The following is a 22,616-nucleotide window of genomic DNA, read 5'->3' on the forward strand; positions in this document are numbered from 1 at the left end:
CAAAAACAGCCTTGTTTGTAGTTATCTTCAAATGCTGCACAAGCGACAGGCAAACTCCTGTAAATAGGATGTTTCGCTAGCCAGCAAAAACACTCACACTGGAGCAGTGTCAGACGTTGGTCCAGGATGTGAGCTGCTATTCAGCAGTAAATAAGCAGCTCTGTGTGTCTGACTGTGGATGGTGTAGCTGCTGAATGGATTTGTGGAAACTGTTAGTGGCAGCAGTGGCTGTTAGCAGTTAGCTCCGCTCGTTAGCTGCTAAACAGCAGCAGAGCAAGCAGCCACTGGCCGCCGCACTTCACAGCTGACCTCCACAGGACTCTACTCAGATGCAGACTCTTTTATGGGTTAATGCTGTCTGACAGGCAGGAGGCTCAGTCTTTATTTGTAGTCTTAAAAAGAAATTGTCCAAATGAGATTTTTATACCACCTGTCACCTTGATTCTTATTTCTGATGCATGAATTAGCCTAACTGGATTGGTTTAAAGATTTAAAACATATAGACAACATAATGACTAAAAGTGTCATGAATTTTTGTTGTCTAAAACTATCATGGATAAATATGACTAAAATGTTACCAAAAGCAATAAGCATTTTCATCTCAAAACAAATACTAAATATAAAACAGCTGTTAAAATTAACACTGGTGCCTTTCTAGTCTTCCAATCACTCAAAGCACTTTTATACTACATGCTAAGACGACCGTAGAAGATGCCACCTGCTCATCAGTTAAACCACATGCGCTCACTATCAATGGCACAGCCTTTAGGAGGACTTGGTGGTTCTTCAAAACCTACTACGACATGCGGTCTGGAAGACCTGGGGATCAATCTCTGATCTCCCGATTAGTAGATAACTCCCTCTACCTTCTGAGCCACAGCTGCTCCACTTATTTTTGAAATAGCAGTGTGCATATTATGCTCTCTTCTCTGTTTCATTCTAGACTTTCCTTAAGAAGGAACAGAGAACATTTAAGCAAGAGAGACCCTATGAATGTTTTGTTTCTCTAAGACGGCAAAGGATTTATACTGATGCCATCTGTGGTGCCTTGGAATAAAGTGCTGAAAGACGGTCCACTACACAATACTGAGTTAGTCCCATTACAGCAGCATCTTGGGTTACTGTTCCTCCTTCTCACAAATTCAGATTTCAGAAACCTTCCAACAGCTTGTGTTTTCACTGTTATCTGCTGGGCAGCAGTGCTTAAAAGTCAGGTGTAACAGACTGCAATTGCAAATTATGACCATCACATAAAGCTTTATCCTATAATTGGGATCTTTCTACAGTGCTTGAAGTCAGCAGTAGCTGTGCTGAGCACCAAGTCAGTGACCTCTTATTAGTCATTAGTGGTGGTTCTTATATTCAGCATTGTGGTGTGAGGCTAAGAGTAGAGGGAGAATACCCAGCAGAGCAACCAAACTGGCTGTAAGAACCACCTGATAAGCCTTCTGTGGCTCTCTTGGCTGTAAATAGTCATTAGAAGGTATATTGTCAAAGCCTGGGTGTCACAGGCAACCCTAAATTAAGTGTTAGGTATGAGGCTGACATTGCAGCAATTCAATGTGAGTGCAATTCAACAGCACATGCCATTATTATGACTTGGGACAAACCCTAGAGACATGAGGATAATGTCTCTAAAAATATACTTTGTCTTGTATTTATTTATTTAACAAATATAATGCCTTGTTGAAGGAAACTATTATTGCACGAAAGTGGTTTAAAGCAAACATCAGCTGGGAATAACTCTGTTTATGTAGCCCATATGCAAAACAATACACAAAACCATGTTTTACTATCCACTAGAGATTTCTATCAACTTGCAGGCATCTCTCCATGCATCAATCTTGTGGGGGTAAAACAGAAACACCCATATTCAGCCACTATGCCCATGTGAGTAGGGTGTTGGATTCTTCTATGTCATGAGAGGAGGATGGGGGGGGACAGAAGGAGAGACAGAGGGAAAAGGAAGAGAATGATGAACTATGGAAGTATGTGTGTCTGTGCCTTTAAGAGTCCCCAGGCCAGGGCTGAATGTTGGGAAAGTCGCCCAGTGCCTTTCTCATGACCCCTGAGAGGAGGCCTTCTTCCTTCTGCGTCCATGATGGAGAATGGAGATGGGACATCAGAGTAAGCCCAGGAAAGGGACAACCAACACAGCTGGCACTAAGACACTCAGCATCTATGTTTGCCTGCACACCATCATCTAATTGCTGCTCTTGACTGTTTTATTATCATTTTCATTTCAATTTACAAGTGACAACAATACGTCACCATGTCTCCAAGCACAAAGCTACCAGTTATGTGGTGCCTATGCCTCTTTGCCACATTTGAAAATTAATGCTGGGTATATAATGTTGTGTATATTTAAAAATAGTAGTCACTCACTGAATGTGGGGCAGGAGTTGTAACTTGTCAGCCCTCTAATGGTTAGCCTGAACATGGAGTGTAGAGGTCAAAGCAGCCTTTAAAATACGCAGCTAATACTGCAGTGCTCCACATTCTTTAATCACACATTAATCCTGTGAATGTGACTTTAATTAAGGTAATATAATGAGATTAAGGTGTTTACATGACCCCAGGCCTAACTGCAGTATTTTTAGAATTAAATGAAGATTGAGGTATTGATGTAAATGCCTGAGCCTCTGATTGAAGAGACTGTTAATATTTCTTGTTGGAAATTCGATCAAACAACCACAAGGAAATGCAAAACAACCTTGGAACACATCATTAGTCCAATTTTAGGTCCAACATTTGCATTATTTCAACATATATCTGATACATGTGGTACGTAAGGACTATTCATTGTATAACAAATGTACTGTGAATAAAAGTGCGAAAATAAGCTCTTTACTGACCTGAGAGAACAGAAAAGTAAATATGAGAAAATGAAAAATGACTAAAAATAGACACAAAATACGACAGAGAAATGCAAAATGACCGCAGAGAAAAAGAAACACAAAATGACTACAAAAAGATGGAAAATGACTACAAACACAAAATGACTAGAGTTGCACAATTACCAGAAAGAAATGCAGAAAGATACAGAGAGACACAACCATGCCATCATTTGTGTCTCTTTGCGTTGTTTTGTCCTACAAGAGCCAAACACTTGGATACTTGGAGATTTGTGGCTTTAAAATGGTGTATGATTTTAGGCCAATAACATATTGACAAACCGGGATATGGAAATGCATGATAAGATTTTTCACTATAGCGCAGTAATGCTCTCCCTTTGTGCATCACTGGGAGGTTGAACCTGCACTAATCTCCCTTCAGGTTCTTGTTCTTCTGGGCCTTGTACAGTGTCAGTGGGTGTAAATACACTGGATTACAAGAGGTCTTGGCACACTTGCACGGTCGACGATTGGACAGCAAACTGCCTTGCCTGAGAGGAAAAAGTGAGCTGTTGTATTTCCGTGTCATTATGTATGTACTGATAAATCCCTCAATCTCCCTCCTCAAATCAAAATTGCACCAGTTGCTGGGGACACATACATGAGGACTGCAGGCTTCAAACTGCAATAATCCCGGCTCAAAGTGGAAAGGGGCTTTGCTGCACATCCATTTGGTATTATTCTAAGAAACAGGCAATTAGAGATAAGGCCATAGTAGTAAATTGGGCGAACAGCATTCCATGACCCCTCCCTTTTGTTGTCTCAGGGGACATATAACATATTTTGGGAAGTGTTGTCAGGGTAACAATAGGGAGTTAAACAGGAAACAAACCAATGTTGTCATATTGTCATATATAGAGTATATCAGAATGCCGAGCTTTAAAGCATGTTGTGCTGTAATGGGGGAGAGATCAGGGCCCTAAATGGCCCCGTGTTAGAATAATACTTGTGGCTAAAAATAACACATGCAACCTTCTTATTCACTACACGACATCACTGAGAGTTACTATAGAAAATCAGCAGTGGCAGCAGAGCTTTCTTCTCCCCTATCCCAATGGAGCCTTTGAAGCTTGTATGGATTGACCTTGTTAAATAAGTTAAGTCCATTGTGGGACCCACCTGGAAAACAAATGAAGACGTTCTTTTCCTAGATGGCGTGTCCAGAATAGAAGAGCACAACTGCTGGTCAAGTGATAAGGCTTGGCTTATACACCGCTGCCATGAACAACTGGCTTTCGATAAGGGACGTCTAGCTCAAAGATTACTGTGTGCTCATGTAAATGCATTCATGTCGCGCACGTGCACAGACACACGCATACACACACAGACACAGCCACACAAACAAACACACACACACACACACACACACACACACCACTAAAACACATGGGCTAATGCCAAGAATACAGAAGTAGCTATTTCCACTGCACACTGTCCATTTTATTGGAACTGGGAACATCTAAAAATAGGACAAACTGGGTTGTCCAGATTTCCACTTGGGGGGACCAAGTGTTGATGCAATCGCTCAAACCAATCTACTATACCCTGACAAACATACCAACGAACAATTTCACTTGGCTTTGAGATTAGTATTTCTGTGTTCCTAACCAGGCAGTCTATATAACATGTATGAGAGGAGAATTAAAGCTTACATACTGTACAATTGGCAAGTATGTCTTACACACAATGACTGGAAAGTGTGAAAAGAGATGGAAAAAAACATCAAAGAAACACAAAATGTCTACAAACAGGTGCAAAAAAAGAAACACAAAACACAAAAAGAAGCAAAACATCCACAATGAGACAAAATAACTACAATCAAACACAAAATTACTACAAAGAGATGGAAAATGACTACAAATAGGTGCAACACTAGTAAAAAGAGTTGTCAAATAACATTTAAAGAAGTAAAATGACAACAGAAATGCAAAATAACTACAAAGAAACACAGAACTACAAAGAGCCACAAACAAAAGCAAAATGAACACAAAGACACAGAAACTAACTTCAAAGAAATACAATATGACCACAAAAAGATGCGAATGACCTCAAAGAAACACAAAACAACTACAAGGAAACACAAAATGACTAAAAAGAGATGCAAAACAACTAAAATGAGATGCACAATAAGACAACAAAAAGTCACACATCCACAAAGAGATGCAAATACCCACTAAGAAACACAAAATGACTACAACAGGTGCAAAACTACAAAAAAAGAGTTAAAAATTCACACAGAGAAGTAAAATAACAAAAAGACGCAAGATAACGACAAAGAAACACAAAATGACTACAATAGTTGCACATTGATCAGAAAGAAATGCAAAAAGACACAACGAGACACAGCCATGCCGTCATTTTGTGTCTCTTAATGTTGTTTTGTCCTACAAGATCCACATATTTGGACACTTAGAGATTTGTGGCTTTTAAACAGTGTATGGTTACAGGCAAATAACATATGAAAACTGTGGAGGTTTCACAGGATATGGAAATTTATGGTCGGAGTTTTCACAATAGCACTGTAATGCTGTCCCTCTGCACATCATTGTGAGGTTGAACCTGCACTAATCTTCCCTCAGGTACTTGTTCTTCTGGGCCTTGTACACAGTGTCAGTGGGTGTAAATACACTGGATTACAAGAGGCCTTGGCACACTTGCACAGTTAAAATACTGTACATAATGTACAGTAAGGACGTCTTATACACAATTACTGGCCAGTGTGAAAATATGCTAGAAAAAAGATTCAGTTCTCTCTGTATGTGATCCCTGAGTTGACGTGCCTTAAAACAAATCACAAGAGGGCAAATTCATTTACGCTATCAGAATACAGTGCGTAATTAGCCACACTGCCTATTGAACCTTGGCTAATGTAATCAAATTAGCTGATCCAAACATGACTTCACTAAGACTAATCCAGATCTTAATCTAAGTGGTTCAATGTGATTGAGAAGCACAGTTAACTATCATGCAATGAAAGCTTAATTCAAAGACATACAACTGCTAGAAAAGCACAGAGGTTTATTGCCAACTTTAATTAAAGTAATAATAAATTGAACATTCAAGTTCAGTGGCGCACTTCATCAGTAAACTTGAACTTGAACTTTTGAATATTGTTTTTATCAGCTGCTCTTGCTTGAACCAAGGTGTGTGTGTAACTTGTTTCTACCTGAACATTGTATCAGGATACAGTTTATGTCTATGTCTACCTGTCTATACTAATACATACCATGCAGTGGTGGAAATGTGTCCACCAATAGGCAGTAGATATTTCTACTGCAGAAGGCATTTGGGGCAGGCTATGTAGCAAATCCAACACGTTCTCATCCCAAGTCATCACATATCGCTGCTTTGTAGGCGGACAAATGACGTTCGAATATTCCTCCTAAAAATAACTCATAGGTTCGAACCATTCGAATTTTATTTTTTTGCACATTATGTCCACAAGAGGGCAAACTAATATAAGGAAACATACTTGTATATGTATTAATACAAGGAAACATAACTACTTGTAGGTATTTTTATTTCAACATAAATGTCTTTGAAAACATTTACATACCTACACATTAAAACACATAAAACAATTATCTATAACATTACGTTATAAACAACTGCGGACCTCTTGCTCGCACCCCCTCTCTGACCCGTCAGGCCACACCGCCCGCGGAAGCGCTGCGGATAGCCTCGAAGTGCCGAGAAGCGAAGCCAGTTTCCTTTCGGCGCCCATGTTAAGTGATTGTGTCATCCACACCGGTTGCGCCGCGCCACGCAGCTCCGTGGCTGCTCCCACCTCCCACTCTCAATGAGGACAGCTGCGGTGGTGTTTTTTTTTTCCCTCCACAATCGAATATCAATTTTCACATTCGAAGGTCCTTTTTTTTTTTCAAATTCGAATTTAAATTCGAATTTAGAATATTCGTTGACAGCCCTATTACGCACTAGGTATCCTCATGCGTCTGCGATTGATGTTCCAGGACACCACAAGCAACAACAGAATGTCAACGAAAGCACGTGGTTAGGTTTGGAAAAAACATCATGGTTTGACCCTACATTCATACAGGAAGCAAACACCAGGCTCCAAGGGTAAAAAGTCCAGGGTCTGTTGGACCCGTCCACCACCCCTCCCGCCTGCCCCATAGGGACTTTCCAGCTCCTTATATTACATTGTTATTGGCAGCGTTCAAAACTGATGTCATCCTGTGGCAATTTATACCGCTGCAACAGGTGCCATCCGGCTGTGTTATGAACTGATGACACCAATGCCTGCATCGTACCACCGTGAAAAGTACCATCTGGCCAGCTAGCGGCGTATCATAACACTGTGAAAGGTTCTGTCCAGCCCCATTACAAACTGATGCCCCAGCATCGGTGTCTGACGCCGAAATCATTGACTAAGTGGTGGTTTTTGACGACTTCGGAATGAGAACAGGCTGGCAAATCATGGCTGGATACTTACATGATCTCAGGAATCTAGCTTCCCCGCAAGGAAATGTAATCTGGGCAGACACGGAGGACGAGGGTGACAACCCAATCACCACAAAAAATGTTAGCATTGTACGTTTCTGCAAACCACAGATGTATTACATTTGTACATTACTATGTAGCAGATACGCTGAAACTTTACATTTCAACAATGCTGTGGTTACTATAGTAAGGTTTGGGAAATAAAAAACATTTGGTTATGGCTGGGAAAAGATCATGTTTGGCTTTAAAAACTGCTCTTGTGGCACTATCCGGGCAGGAAATGCAGCCATGTCTCGGTAAAAATCTACCGCTGTTCTTGGACTGTCTCAGTGGGAAAAAAACGTGATGGTCCCTGAAAAACAATTGGTGTTGCTGTTTGTTGGTCTGGACAGTGGTCTGCAGTCATCTGCAGCTTGGCAGGTGTCTTGCCTAGGTGATTCGCAATTCACCATCCCTACCACCTCTCAATGATCGAGTCAGCTCATATACTACGTCACTTTAGAAATATTGATGAACAACCTGAAATACCAAATAAGGTCTTGTCTTGTTTGTTGGAGGACGTTCACTCACTACCGGCTCTAACGCGCTCAGCTACATCAGGGACTCAAGGAGTGCTCAGCCTTCCTGTTGCCACAGGCTGCTATTCATGAACATTTCCTCTCTGTATCTTGACTGCTTGGTGTTTTCAGGACACACCTGCAGGGCGATTGATGGTGAGTCAAACACTGAGGTCAAGGTCAGCCACTGTGGTTATATTGTCCTGATGTACTGTGACAATGAATCACAGCCTGCTGTTAAAACTCCATGTTAGTCACTAGGAGACATTACTAACAATCACTCCTGGAAATGCCTTAAAGGAGTCTAAACCATGAAGTCATCTTAGGGATCTGTGTGGTAAAATGGTACAGTAGCTTTTCTCAGGTAAAACCCCTCCCGCTGGGTGAAACAAGCAAGCCTGAGATTGTCTGTGTCAGCGCATGTGATTGTTTTGGCAACAGCGTTGAAAAGCACACACGGGCTTTGGGCAGCTGAGAGCAAATTCAAGCAAAATGTGAAGCTCCTGCTTGCTTTCATGTCTCACAGGCCAAATGAAAGTCACCAGCCTGTCTGTTGGAACTAATACGCACTCACCTGAAGCAGATGGAGCTCCCTAACTTAAATGGATATCTCCTGTTTTTCCATATGAGAGCAGGATAGTTCGTGAGAGGAGTCCACATCCAAGTTAAAACTGAATGTTAGACCGCCAGATGGAAAAAGTACTGAGAGTTACATTGAGACAGGAGGAATGATAAAATGATGATTGAAAATTCATGACAAGATAAATTTGAACTTACAGCAATCCTCTGTTGCTGTTTAAAGAGGATGATTTTCTGTCAAGTCAGAAGCATTTGCCTTTATGTGACCTAAGTCAAACACTGTGTCTGATGAAGACTCAATTTTACCTGAGGTTTCTTCCTCTTCGGAAGGAGCCACGTGTAACTTCTCACAAGAAAACAACTGTCTGACTCTCCTATCTTCTGAAAAATCACGACGAACTGTGATAATGTTTTCCTGTAAAGTGTAAACTGATGCTCCCCTCTTGAAAACACTGTTGAAATTTTTATCTGTTTAATCATTTAAAACATCTCATTCCTTAAAACATTTTGCAAAATACTTGTGCAGCTGTACCGTGCCCCAATTTCTAAATCAAAGAGATGGCAGGGGGGGAAAGTAGGCTGTGTGTACTGTACAGCTATCAGTGAAAGTAGGAGTTTAATACATTGCTAGAGAGAGTGACGGCTGAGCCAATGTTGCAGCAGCCATAAAGGGATTATTCTTCCCTGGAAGACATAATCATGTGTAACACACTTGTTTCAAATCCTGTGAAAAACAAACAGGTGTTTCAGCTTTAAATCCAGCCCTTCATCCTCTGGCACACAGACAGGACAGAACCCCCAGAAACAGACCTTTTCTGGTATTTCCCAATTAGTTATTAGAATATGGTGAATAATGCCAGGATGGTTTTAACACCATTCATCCCATAAATAGACCTCACATCTTGAGGAATAGAATGTCTGGAAATATTTTGTAAAATGTACTTAATGTTGACAATGAGCAGGAGATAGACTTGCTTTGGTTTGATGATAATCTGGATGAAAATGTCAAAATTTGTGTTGAATGAATGTCACCTTGGGACACATCATGAGTCTGATTTTAGGTCCAGTATTTGCACTATTTAAAAAATATATCTAATACATGTGGTGTGTGAGGTGTATAAGGCTGTTTAGTATATGAAAGAAAAACAACCACTGTGAATAAATGTGTGAAAATAAGCTCTTGACTGACCTGAGAGCCCCCACAGGAAGGTGAATGAGAGCAAAGTAAGTTTCCTCGAAGTACTGGTGTAGACCTCCATGGTTGATGCAGCCACAGCTTCCACTTCTCGGTGTGTTAACGTCCTTCACCCAGCTTTATATATGAGCTCTGTTTGGCCTCAGGCAAAGCTCTTCAAGTCTGTCAAGTGGTTTCCCTTCGATCTCCCAGCAGAGCCGTGAGCCGGGGAAGGTAAGGGACACTTCGGGTGAGTGAATGTGAGAGCCGCAGGAATCCTCTTTTCTGACTTTGCGGTGAGGTTGTAGTAAAGTGTAAATAGGATCACGGTCTTGCGCGACTCTTGTTCTCCTGTTAACGCTCGTCTGCATCAGCAGGTCCGTCCTTATGGAGACAGCAGCGAGTCCAACTCTGCAAGTTGTCCTTTGTCATCCGGAGAGAGAGAGAGAGAGCCGAGAGCGAGACAGGAGAGCCGTACCACCTCAGTGAGCGAAAAGGCATCAAGATTACTGCAATATCAAAGATAACTTCCGGTTTGGTGCTTCAAAATAAAACCCGCTATTTACGGACGCGGTTTAACTGAATGCTTTGCGTAACAATCCGCTCTTATTTTGAAAGAAAGGTTGACTGACATTCCTTAAATCGCCACCTGTGTTTTCCATCTTGACGAAGGTACACCTGTCCTCTGGCTCGCAGCCTTTGTGCAGGTGGAAAAGCTACTTTTCATGTAAGGTTTTGAATATAATTCTGAATCTTTTTCACAAAATGAACCATTAACAACAGTACATATCATGTGATGCAGAGACTGTAAAATGTAAAATACGATTAAATGTTCCGCAAACCCATTGACACAAATTAACAGTGTAAAACACTGGGTGTAATAGGGTAAGGGACTGTTCGTTACTGACGAGGGGGAGGGGGGTGTTACAAAGAGAGGGGGGCATGTAACATAATTGTTTAAGCAATGGGAGGGGACTAAGTTTTTTCTATATTTTGGCTTGGGATGGGTGGTATATACATTTGAATTGTTGTATTTTGATTGTTTTGATTTTTTTTAAACATGCCCTCCTAATGGCATTATTTAATTCTGAGGGGAGGAGGTGGTGCAAAAAGGGGAAGGCATGTCAAAGGCATGTCAGAGGCATGTCAAAAAGTGGGAGGCATGCCAAATACATTTTAAAGCACTGGGGAGGGACTTATGTTTTTATTATTTTGGCTTAGGAGTGGGGCATACAAATTTAAATGGTTGTATTTTGATTCATTTTACCGCAAATTTTCATGTTTTCTTTGAAAAATTGCCAAAAACCACACCATTTATCAAAGCCAGATACTGTAAAAACAGAAGTTATCATTGTATTTTCAAATTTCTGATGGTCATTGGATACAATGTGTGTGACAAACGTTTCTTCGGAGAAAAAACAAAAATAAATCTGAGCTTGAAATTGTGACATTTCATCTTAATCACTTTGTCCTACATGTTATTAATAATTTGGCAAAAAAGATACCGTCGACACTAACTAACCACATGCACGACAAAAGTGACAAAACCTAAGTTTTTTTCATTTCGTCTTCAACTTTCAACTTTTAAATTTCAAACACCAAAGGGTAACTTCTAATAATCTAATAACTAATAACTAATTTATGATGGAGGGAGGGTCATGCATTTTCAGGGAGGCTCAAGAAAAAATGTCTGTAGCTTCAGGGAGGGTCTAAATAAGTAAATAAGTCACACCCTAACCACCCTCTTAATTAGGAACATGGATTATGACATCTCCTTGTGAATGGACAAGAATGTGTGAGAAAATTCATTGTAAAGGTCTCAGTCAGTCTTCATGTCTCTCAAAAATACTTGTCACAAACAGCAGAAAATAAATGAACTGATTATGAAATTATGTCTTCAAGTCTATAAAAAAACATCATGCTGCAAATGTCTTACACCTGACCTGTTATGACCTGAATTTTTCTATTAAAAATAAGAGGCAAAAAAATTGTGTTTCATCAAATTCTAGGCAGGCGTACTTGTGTGCAATTTGCCAATTTCAAGCTGTCTCAAGCTTTTTCAACAATAAGCCTATTTCCAGACCCACACGACTAAAGCTCCATCCTTTTCCCCAGTCTCCCCCTTGAAAATCTTCAGCTCCTGTTCTATCATGTGTGAAGAGGTGTGGGTCTGAAAGCAGAGAAACAGACTGGACTCAGCTTGACGTGAATTCCCAAGGTGAGCTCACCCCCTGATGTAAAAATATGGACTGACCTGTGCTCTCCGAGGTGGTCAGACCCCTTTATTTCATTTTCTAAGGTTGCCCAGTTGCCTCAGCAACAAGGGTGAGGCTAATGCGGGGGGACTGCTCAATTATGAGAGGTGAACAAGGGTTATTCCTGTGATTAAATCCAAAGAAGCAGGGTCCAAGCCTTATGGGGATGAGATTTTGTTGTGTTGTTGTAAAATGCATCTGGGCCTCCAGCTGAAATCTGCAGCATTCTGGGGGGAAGCTGTCAAAACAGGCCTGTTTTTATTTTTGTTGCAAAAATAATTTGAGCAGGGCAGAGAGGCTAATACTGGATTCTGGACTAGACTGCTAATCCAAACAGACAAGTGTGGTCAAAGGATGAGCAAACCCGACACCTGGAGACCAAATTTATAGCTTGTTCCTGTTCATTATCTACAGTATTTATGGATACATTAAAGATACTTTTATCTTCTTTAATCTTTGTTTTTTTTTCGCAAAAGAAAGGAGAATAATTAACAAAAAAGTGCAAAGTAGCAGCAATATGTATGACACGTCTCCCCCTTTTCCCAGTATCTGCTGTTACCTGTCCAAATCCTCTTTATCAAACCCCAACAGAGGACAACAAAACTAAATAATAGTTGTAATTAATATAATACAGAAATAAAACTAAATAACAAGCTGTACGGCTGTTGCAATCACGGGAATAGTAGGTTATTGTTAAACATTCAACATATTTTCTCAAAGGGTCTGCAGCCCACAGTGCATATAGTTATTGTAAAGTTATTATGGTACACTCTTGGAGCTAACTATATTAGAAATCATACATTGAGGAACAGTATTATTGCACAGAAGAGAAGAGGTCTCAAGTACAATGGAAGAAAGCATGAATATGCTAACAGTGTTTGCCATTTCTACTCATGGGAATCAAGGCTGGCACTCCCTACAGGCTGTAGAAAGGTTGTGCAGTGGAATTTCACTGGTCATGTAAAGATGTTTGGTCATCCAGGACAAGATGTTTTGAATTGGAGCTGGACCTGCCTGTAGAAAATATTGTGACTAATGTGTCTTCCTGTATCACTTTAACCTGCGCATCCTGTATTCAGACAGTAAAATTTTTTGGAAGAATTTGCCTTCGCTAAAAATCAACAAGAACAATTTGGAAAGGAGTTATTGCTTCAATGACATATTAGGATAGAGCGGATTATACTCTATGGGGTAGATGTGTGAAATGTAAAAACCTGCATAAAAGTATCACCATCTTATGGCAGTTATCATCACAGCCCTAGATTCTGTACTGATACTGGCCTTCCTCTGGACATATTGTACGCTTACATTCCTAAATTCTTTGTGTTCCCCACGTACAGCACAGCATGAATGAAAACCTATTACACATTAATTGTGAACAAAAGCACACAGGCCTATCAAATATGCAACAGCGAGGTATAATGGAATGTGTATTTACATTATGTATGTGTAATTTCTGTCGTTGAGTCAGAAATATTGTGCTTGTACAGTGTAAATAAAACAGTGAAAGGCAAAATGTAACATTAATTATTAACTAACTGGGAGAGCCAGACGTTTAATTCATAACAAAAGGGCAGTATACAGTACATGCCTCTCTATTGGATTTGGTGTCTCAGTGAATAAACTGTGTAGCATCTAAAAAATAGATTTGTTCATTCTGTTCACTTGCTAAAATGTCACATATTTGTTCAAGTTAAAGTCTTATGATACTGTTCCTGGATGTCTGGGGAAAACAGATATTTGTTCCAGTTCTAAAGGCTAGTTTTTAAAAGGTCAGTGGCATTGTGTCTCTGCACATACATCACAGCCACACACTGTGTCGGTTGTGGGTTTGCCTCCCTCAGAGGCACCTTTGAATTATTAGTAAGCTCTCCACATCTGTCACCCTGTTTTATTTCTTATTTAATGAGGTATTCATGCCTTCTAAAGCAAAAGATCTGATTTAATTGAAGTAAATTAATGGAAAGTAACTAAAGTAATTCCTACCATGTGGGAATTTTCAGAAAAAGCTATCTATGGCCATCTCCTGGCCACATGGGAGAATTACATATTCTAGGTCTCCACACACAGCTACTGCAGTTACATCAACTACAATGAATCACACACACAATACACAACACAATCACACAGTGGTCTATGCATTCAAAATAGGTTTTTCCCCAAAATATATACTCAGGAAAGGCAGTTACAATGCTTTCTTTCTTTCTTTCTTGCACTCTGATTGTTGGGTAAAAACATGACAGTGTACGTTGGTGCCCCAGCAGCATTAGCAGCCACTCACTCAGCCCCAGCTGTGTTTAGAGAGCTGTGTCCCGCCCTGGTGCAGGGCGGGACAGAGCACCTTTAAGGGACTGTTCTTTGCTTATCAGAGGAGAGGGGTGGTTGGGGTATGACTTCTCCTGAGACATGAAAAAAGCCTCAGGTTTTTACTCTTGTCATTCATGCTGGTTAGCTGGTGCAAACGGTTTATTTTTGGCCACATTTTAAATGACACATAGTAATAAGTTATTTTTGATGAAACGTCACTATTTAAATCTCAGATTTGGTTATATTTGTCCTCTGACAGAAGCTTTCACATTCTTTGACCAAGGACCATCAGAAACATGAAAATCCAGTGATAATTTCTGTTTTTACAGACCCTGGTTGTGATTAATGGTGTAGATTTGGCGATTTTTTTAATTTTGAAAAGTAATCAAAATACAGCCATTTAAATTTGTATGCCCCACCGCTTAGTCAAAATAAAAACATATATCCCTATATATTTCCCCTATATATAATATATCCCCTGGGCGCACAGAGCAGCAACTAACTATCTACTTGTGGAGGTCAAGAGATGAAAACAAACTCTGTGCAGAGAAAGTACTGACAGCTGCTGATTCTGAGGACTGACAGGATGGATACCTAAAACATGATGTATCGTTAATTACTTGTTAAAGAAATCACCATGATGTAAGTGTGATAATCAGTCCCAACTGTTTTTAGACATTTACATGCACATGCAGTTAGGCCTAACTATCTGTTAGAAATTTGTTTTTCACTGTGTGAGAAAAGGGACATGTGGTGTGCAAAATGTGAAGAGTCAATTCCATGAGTCTCACAGTCAATGAGTAAGTGCTGGCAGCCCTGCAGTTAAAACAGGGACATTACTAATAGGGCTGTAAACCTCTGGCCAGTTGGTTAATTGTGTGGTCATCACTTTAATAAGGCCGTGTGGTCGCCAAAGGTTTCTTTACCCAATTGAAAAATGACAGCTGTTGATGTTCAGCACTTGTATTTGTCCTCTGTGGTGATTGGGTCTTTGCTGTGTTTGTCCCACCCCTTCTCCACTGTGATTGGACGGCTGGTGACAGTGACAAGGGAAGCATTTTACCTAGTGCAGAGCTGCAGAATAGACATATTGCAAAGTAACATTACTTTCAAATGAAGTTAACTAGTAATATGCAGTGCATTAGTTAGTATAGTTACTTGTGTAACTAACACTAAATGCAGTGCAGTACATATTAAGTGTGATTCATTGTCGCTGGAACTATTTGAAACATAACTTGTTAAGTCTTAAGTCTCACCAAGGTCCACTCAGCACTGATTTGGAACATCCTCTATCACACAGTCCTGCAGCATCACTGTTCCTCCACCACCCAGTGCTCCTACGGTAGGTTACTAATTTACAGTGTTGGGGGTAACACATTATAAATGTAACGCAATACGTAAGGGATAATGTATAATGAGCCGGTTTAAGCAATACATCACGACAGGCCGTGGTATACGCTCATTATACCACAGCTGAGGGGTGTTCTTCGGCCCGACGCGAAATGCTTTTATAAAACAGTTACCAATAATGGAAATATGAAAAAGGAATACACAATCTATTTCATGTAGTTTTTATTTAATCAGAAATACATATTACCCAATAAAAATAGCCCCACTGTGGAAAAAAATAGTCCCACCTCTCCTGACGTTAGCTCTGTATGTCGTCTTTTCCTCGGCTTTTTCTCAGGAGAAAGTCACTGTTCAGTCCACTCTACCGTTGTCAACCCTCCCTGGAGGTGAAAGTTAACCTTTAACATGTGAATTCAACTAATTTAGTCTACTTGTTAATGTCGTCAAAACACCACCGCTAAGTTTTGCTATGTACTGTAACAGTTGGTTGTTGTCATGGAAACATAGTTGCTTCTCTGACAATAATGACAATACTGAAGAGGAATACACAATCAATTTAATGTAGTTTTTATTCAATGAGAAATACATAGCCTATTATAAATAAATAAATATTTTAACCTTTTCAAATAAATAAATAAATAAATAAATAAATGAAAAATTACAGCTTTTACTCCATAACATTAGACTTACAGTTTATTTACATTCATTTCTGTAGTTTTTACTCCATAACATTAGACTTAGATTTTATTTACATTAATTTCAATATTTCCGTGGATTGTGCATCCACTAAAAAACTGTGTAGTGTCAGGTAGACCACTTGTACTTTCAGGTGGAGCAGTTGTGTAGTGTGTGTGTGTGGCGAGGATGTTGCTCCACTTTCTGCGGTCTTCCTGATTTGGTCTCCAGTAGCTCTGTAGAGACGTTTCACATTTGTGACCGCTCACAGTCATGATCTGTCTGGTGTCGAGGCCTGCATCAGACAGCTTTTGTATGGTGGTGCTGCAGAGGCAGTGGTTGGTGTGTCTCTGCTGTGTGCCAGCTTGCTTGCAGAGTCGGGGCAACATTGTGGCGAGGTGATTAACGCCCATCGGCTCTTGTGTAAACCTGAATGTTACCACACATATTTTAGTTGTCATATAAATTTACCTTTCATCTAAATATGCACTACGCATGATACACTTACCAAACTTTGTCAAACTCGCAGTTCACATTTTTTCTTGGATGTAGATAAAATGCTGGTGCGTCAGGAGGCAGGAGGGAGAGGTACTTTGCCAACGAGGACACAGGGCAGAGAGGATCACCAGGCAGTTCGTACATAAATCACCTTGTGCTCTCTCTGTTCCTTCCTTGTGGGTCGTTGTGGTTTTTAGTATGCCCGTTGAACGTCAGCGTTGTATATTTCAAACCGTTTTCATCCACTTTGATTATAAATGACGAGGGTTTGAGCCAACAATTTCCTTCATTTCCTCTGCACCCAAAGTGCAGCTGCGTATCAAATCAAACTTTATTAACCAAGCCCACTGGAGTGTTTGGATTCAGGACCCGCTTTATGGCGTTGAAGTCAGCATCTGTAATTGATGTGTGATGTACTGTAGTGTCAAGTCCTTTCTTCCTCAACATTTTCACAACGCCAGTGAACACATTATTAGACGTTGTGAACTCTGTGTCTTTGAGGAGGCACCAGGAGAGGCTGAGTGGGGGGTCGTTAACGTATCTGTTGAGACCGATGTAGCTGCTCAATCTGTGTAGTTCACTTTTGCAGTTTCTGACAGTGCCATAAAATTCTCTTAAAATGTCATTGAATTGTTGTTTAGACACTGTCTGAAAGTCTACGGCCGCACCTTTATCTTGGCACCAGTCTTCAAAGCACTTCACTGCCCACTTGGCAGTAACTGTATTGTATTAACTGTATTGGCCTCGCTTCTCTCCTTCTCCAGTTGGTCAACCTCTCCAGATGTCAGCTCTGCATGTCGTCTTTTGCTCGGCTTTTTTTTTTTCAGAGACAGGCACTCCTCAATCCATTCATCCATCGTTAGCCCTCCCCGGAGATCAAAGTTAATCGTGAACATGCTTAATTGTTAATTGTTAATGCTGTCAAAAAATAAACGTAAAAACCAGCTACTTTTTGCTACCTGCTGTAACGGTTGTTGTCATGGATACATTGTTGTTTCCCTGACGCGGAATGATATGCTGTGATAAGGCTTTAGAATAGTAGCTGTGGTACACGCTCATTATGTCACAGTTAACAACCAATCAGATTGCAGGATTTCACCTTTCCGTTTTATAATGGGAAAATAACTCCCGACAGGGGAATAGAACCCCGACACGCACATTATCCTGCTTATTACACGGCTAATTTAATAAATAATGTTGTCTGCCTCCGCGAAGTGCATTAAAACCGACCGGATTCGACAACTTTTGGTGAAAGTTTTGTACTCACCCAGGCTTAGTGGACTGAACCGAGGCATAAAACTCGCGTAAAATGTCATTAAGCATGACTGCCGAGTGTGTATTCAAATCCGTGTTCTTTTGTTTTTGGCAGAGAAAGTCCGTCAGTATAGTAGTAGTACTGTACAGTATAGTACAGTACACCATTTTCTTGTCTTTTTTGTATTTATCTCATCTTTCTCCTCCTCTATCACTTGAAGCTCTTCAGGTGTCAGTTCCTTGTGCCGTTTTTCGCTTGATTTTTTTCTTTCCTTCTCCATTTCTTTTTCTTCAGCGGCATCCCATTCCTCAAAATCCTTGTAGCTACTCTCCAAATAAGTTAAAAGAAATGTTAAAATCAGCCATTTCTGTTTGTTTTTTCCCTCCGAAGTTGTTTGACAGCTGCAGTGTTGCAAGACAGCGTCCCTAGCAACGCTGGGCTACATAGCAACGAATGCCATGACTGACCAATCAGAATACAGCATTTACCGTGTAATAAATTACTTTATTATGCTGTGGCAGTAACAAAGTAATATAATGCATTACAATAGGATTTCAGGTTATATCATTACATTTACAATGTCTGGTAACACGTTACCACCCAAAATAAACTGTATTGTTTCACTCATCCACACTGATCCACATCGCCCCACTCACGCCAGTGTGCCACCAGAAAAAAAATAACATCCAACGGTTGTCATGTGTTGTGATATCATTTTATGCTACATTATAGAGGGGTGCCTGTAACCAGCACATCTGGATCATGCCGTACTATGTGTTATCATGTTCACTGTGTTTCCATTGATAGACCTGCAATGTCTGCAACACATGCCCTTCTGCTTTTGTGTCCTAAGGCGACCTGAAAGCAGCAGGGACAAAGAGCTGGCATCTGGTTTGTTTTTTATTTTGTCCCGGTGATCGGCACATCTGGGTGATGTTAGTATATGTTGGATGTGTTTCCATTCACATCTCCTACAACTGCAGAGCAACGCTAGCACACAGTCCTGTTCTTATGCATAACTCTCTCCGGTTCATGTTGTAGCTGACCAGCACACCAGGAACTGGCAGGTGGTCTTCCAGCTTCGGTGTATTAATTTGAGCTCATCATAGTGATTGACTCGCACGCCATTCCGTTTGTTGTGCTAACCTCAATATTTGTTTATTGTGTTTCATATCATAGGCCAACAAATATTTATCCATATCTCATGATTATCAGAGTTTGATCCTCTGCCTGAGCCTCTCTGTGTCCAAGGATATTAATTTATTTTAAAAGGTCTAGATTATATAATTGTTCTATATCATCACACTATTATTAATATAAGCAGGGGATTTTGATACAAAGTAGTAACCACTGAATATGAATGCATGAATGGGTCAGACCTGTGCAGCACTGGATTTGAAATGAACTGTAATAAACTATTATTATGTAATATATTACATTTTGAGAGTAACTTGTGCAACACTGCAAAATATACACTAACAACATTACATATCTAATATCGTACTTGCCTAACTATAACTTGGATAATACAATAGTATAACACATTTGGTATTTAGAATAATTCCCTTAGTATGTTTCATTTTTTCAAAATGACTTACCCTGTGTTTTAAATGGTCCTCCAGGCTCCCTCTCCCTTCACCATCAATGCAAAATCAGCTGAGCTGTAACATATTATAAACAGGTGTAGTCACAGAATCACAAAGCCTAAAAAAGATTCACCCATAAGTTATTGTTTTTGTTTACATTTTATTATTTTTTTTATAGTAATGATTTAGTCTATTGTTTAGATGTCTCAAATATGCACTGTCAGTCCATATCAATAGTGATGTATCACGCAATAATCTTCTTCCTTAGTATTATGTAACATTAACTCTAGCTCAAACTCTAAAATGACATCCTCATCTCACCTCCTTTACTCACTACATCAATGTTATATTTAGCTAAGCTAATATTTAATTCACACTGACTCGCAAAAAATAACAGCTAGAGGCACTTTTTCGTTTAACCCCCCAGTGTTAAGAAGTGTCACTTGGTGGTGGTTGTGACGGTCTTTATCAGCTGATCTGTCAATCAGCCGATATTAGGGACCACCAAGGGTCCCTCACTATAGTCTACCACACTATTCTAATAGACAGACTTAAGAAATGGGTTGGTCTCTCTGGCAGTATTTTAGCATGGTTTCAGTCATATTTAAATGACTGACAGACAGATTTCTGTCAGCCTGGGTGCTAATGTATAGCAGGCTCATGGTATTGAATGGTATTCCAGCATATTCTCATCCCACGTCATCAATTATCGCCTTTTTGTAGTGAACTTTCACATCTACATAATATGCACTAGGTATCCTCCTGTGTCTGCTGTTGACGTTCTGGGTCAGCTAGCAAATTTATGCTTGTTACAGGCATTGTGTCTTTGGACAAGACGCTTTTCACAGGAAATATAGAGTTTCTGCTCATTTGATGCACACCGTCTTATAAAAACACCTCATATTTACATTTATTTCCTTGTGTAACAACAGCACGTGGTTAAGTCTAGAAAAAAACACCATGGTTTGGCTCAACATTCACGTAGGAAGTTTACCACAGCCTCCCAGTAAAAAGTCTGGGGTCTGATGGATCCATTCACCTTTACCCCCACCCGCCCTATAGAGACTGTCCAACAATTCATATTGGGTTGTTACTGGCGGTGTTTCAAACTGACGCCGTCTGGTAGCGTTATAAACTAAAAAACCAAGCAGCAACCTCCAAGGATGAAAAATGAAACCAATGCCCAAGACCCAAAAACTGCAGTTCATTAAATGGCCACTTGAGGCTGGCTCCACAGCAGAGTAAATCGCCGTAGTTAAAATGTTCAACTTTACCCCTGAAATAACAGCCTGGTACAAAAAACAGCTTTGTTCTCTATAGCTAATTGCAACATCAATGTCAACTGTGTGGAGGTGAATTTTTGTATAACTCACCTATTTGCCATTTCATTGGGACCTGAAGTTTCACATATTTAATGGTGGGCCTCCACAGCTCAAGCCTCTCATCAAAATTTGGTCACTTCTGGCTCCAAAGTCCACAAACCAATGGGTGACTTCACAGTATCTTTGTCCATTATTTTTACAGTCTACGGTAAAAACTTTTGAAAGCTTAATGACAAAAAAAAAACTGAGATTCTTTCAACTGGACCCAAAGCATCAAGAGAAAAACTGCACACAGTGTTTGATGGCCTTTGCAAACACATTTAAATTTTAACAAGGTCATTAAAACATCCCTTTTGCATCTTTGGATCATTACTTATATTAAACCTTTTCTAATCCAGAAAGATGCTCAAAGACTGACTAATGCTTTCGTTACCAGATGTTTAGACTATTGCAATTCCCTTTTCACCTGATGACCCGAAAGAAAACTACAGCGATACCAGCTAGTGTTGAGTAAAAGAAGAGAAATGGATCATATTCCCACTGCATAAGTCACTACACTGGCTACCTGTATCTTTTAGAATTGACTTTAAAGTTCTTTTCCTTGTTTATAAAGCTTTAAATGACCTCCCCCCTATGTACATCAGAGATTTTCTTTCATTTTATATTCCAACCAGATCACTCAAGTCCTCCACTGCTTTACTTTTAGATGTCCCTTATGATTCCCATAAAAGTCCTGGTAAGAGTGCTTTCTGTTTTTAGTCCTATCGTCTAATCTGGCTTTTTAATTTAAGTTTTGATTGTTAGTTTTTACCTTAATTTATTTCTTTTGTTTATTCTTATGTTTCTTCATTGATTTATTTTCTTTTTATTGATTCATATCTTTTTATTTTTGAGGCTTATAATATCTTTTTTATATATATTATATATTATATATAATATATAATATTTACTTTCACCCTGGAGGCCGGTGTTCGCTTTCGTTATGAATGTCGAGCCACATCATGATGTTTTTTTCCTAAACCTAAGTATGTGCTTTTGTTTACATCCTGCCGTTGGTTGTGGCATCCTGGAACATCAACAGCAGACACAGAAGGATACCTAGTGCGTTACTGTATATGTAGACGTCAAAAGGCGACTGACAAAGAAGTGAAATGTGACAACTTTGTAATGAGAATGTGTTGCCTCCCCTTGTGCCACTAGTACAACTTTTTTTTCCACATATACAGTAGAACTTCCTCTACCTTTGAGAGGTATAATGTTTACCATGTTTACTATTTTAGTTAATCATGTCAACATGCTAACATTTGATTATTAGCACTAAACACAAAGTACAGCTATGGCTGATGGGACATTACTTTTGCAGGTATTTGGTCATAAACAACAAACAGCGTGACCTGATGACGGTGCTAGATGAAAAAAGGGGAACTCAGAGAACAACACAGTAAGGTGAGGTGCTTGCAGAGCCCAAACGATACTAATAGACAATACCCATCTCAGCCACAGCCTGTTCACCCAGCTGCCATCAGGCAAGCCATACAGTAGTATCCGCTGCAGTACCACTAGATTACAGAGCAGCTTCTCTCCTCAGGCTGCTAGTTTGCCAACTCATCCTCCATACTCCACCATAAAAAAAAAGATGTTCTTTTGTTTTGTTGTTTTCCTTCTGTAAGGTAAAAAAGGGACTACAGCTCCATTTCATAGTG

At 39.9% G+C, this 22,616-nt stretch overlaps 1 protein-coding gene across 1 annotated transcript in view; it reads right to left on the reverse strand.

Moving 5' to 3' along the window:
* The window catches only part of esama (endothelial cell adhesion molecule a), a 92,031-nt gene extending 81,903 nt beyond the window's left edge, over positions 1 to 10,128 (reverse strand). Inside the window, exon 1 of the mRNA XM_049591564.1 lies at positions 9,681 to 10,128. Within this exon, the coding sequence (XP_049447521.1) occupies positions 9,681 to 9,750 (70 nt within the window). The 5' untranslated portion in view covers positions 9,751 to 10,128. The remainder of the gene's footprint in view (positions 1 to 9,680) is intronic.
* Positions 10,129 to 22,616: the final 12,488 nt, after the last annotated feature.

This window comes from Epinephelus fuscoguttatus, linkage group LG12, assembly GCF_011397635.1.
Source record: "Epinephelus fuscoguttatus linkage group LG12, E.fuscoguttatus.final_Chr_v1".
Lineage (NCBI taxonomy): Eukaryota > Metazoa > Chordata > Actinopteri > Perciformes > Serranidae > Epinephelus > Epinephelus fuscoguttatus.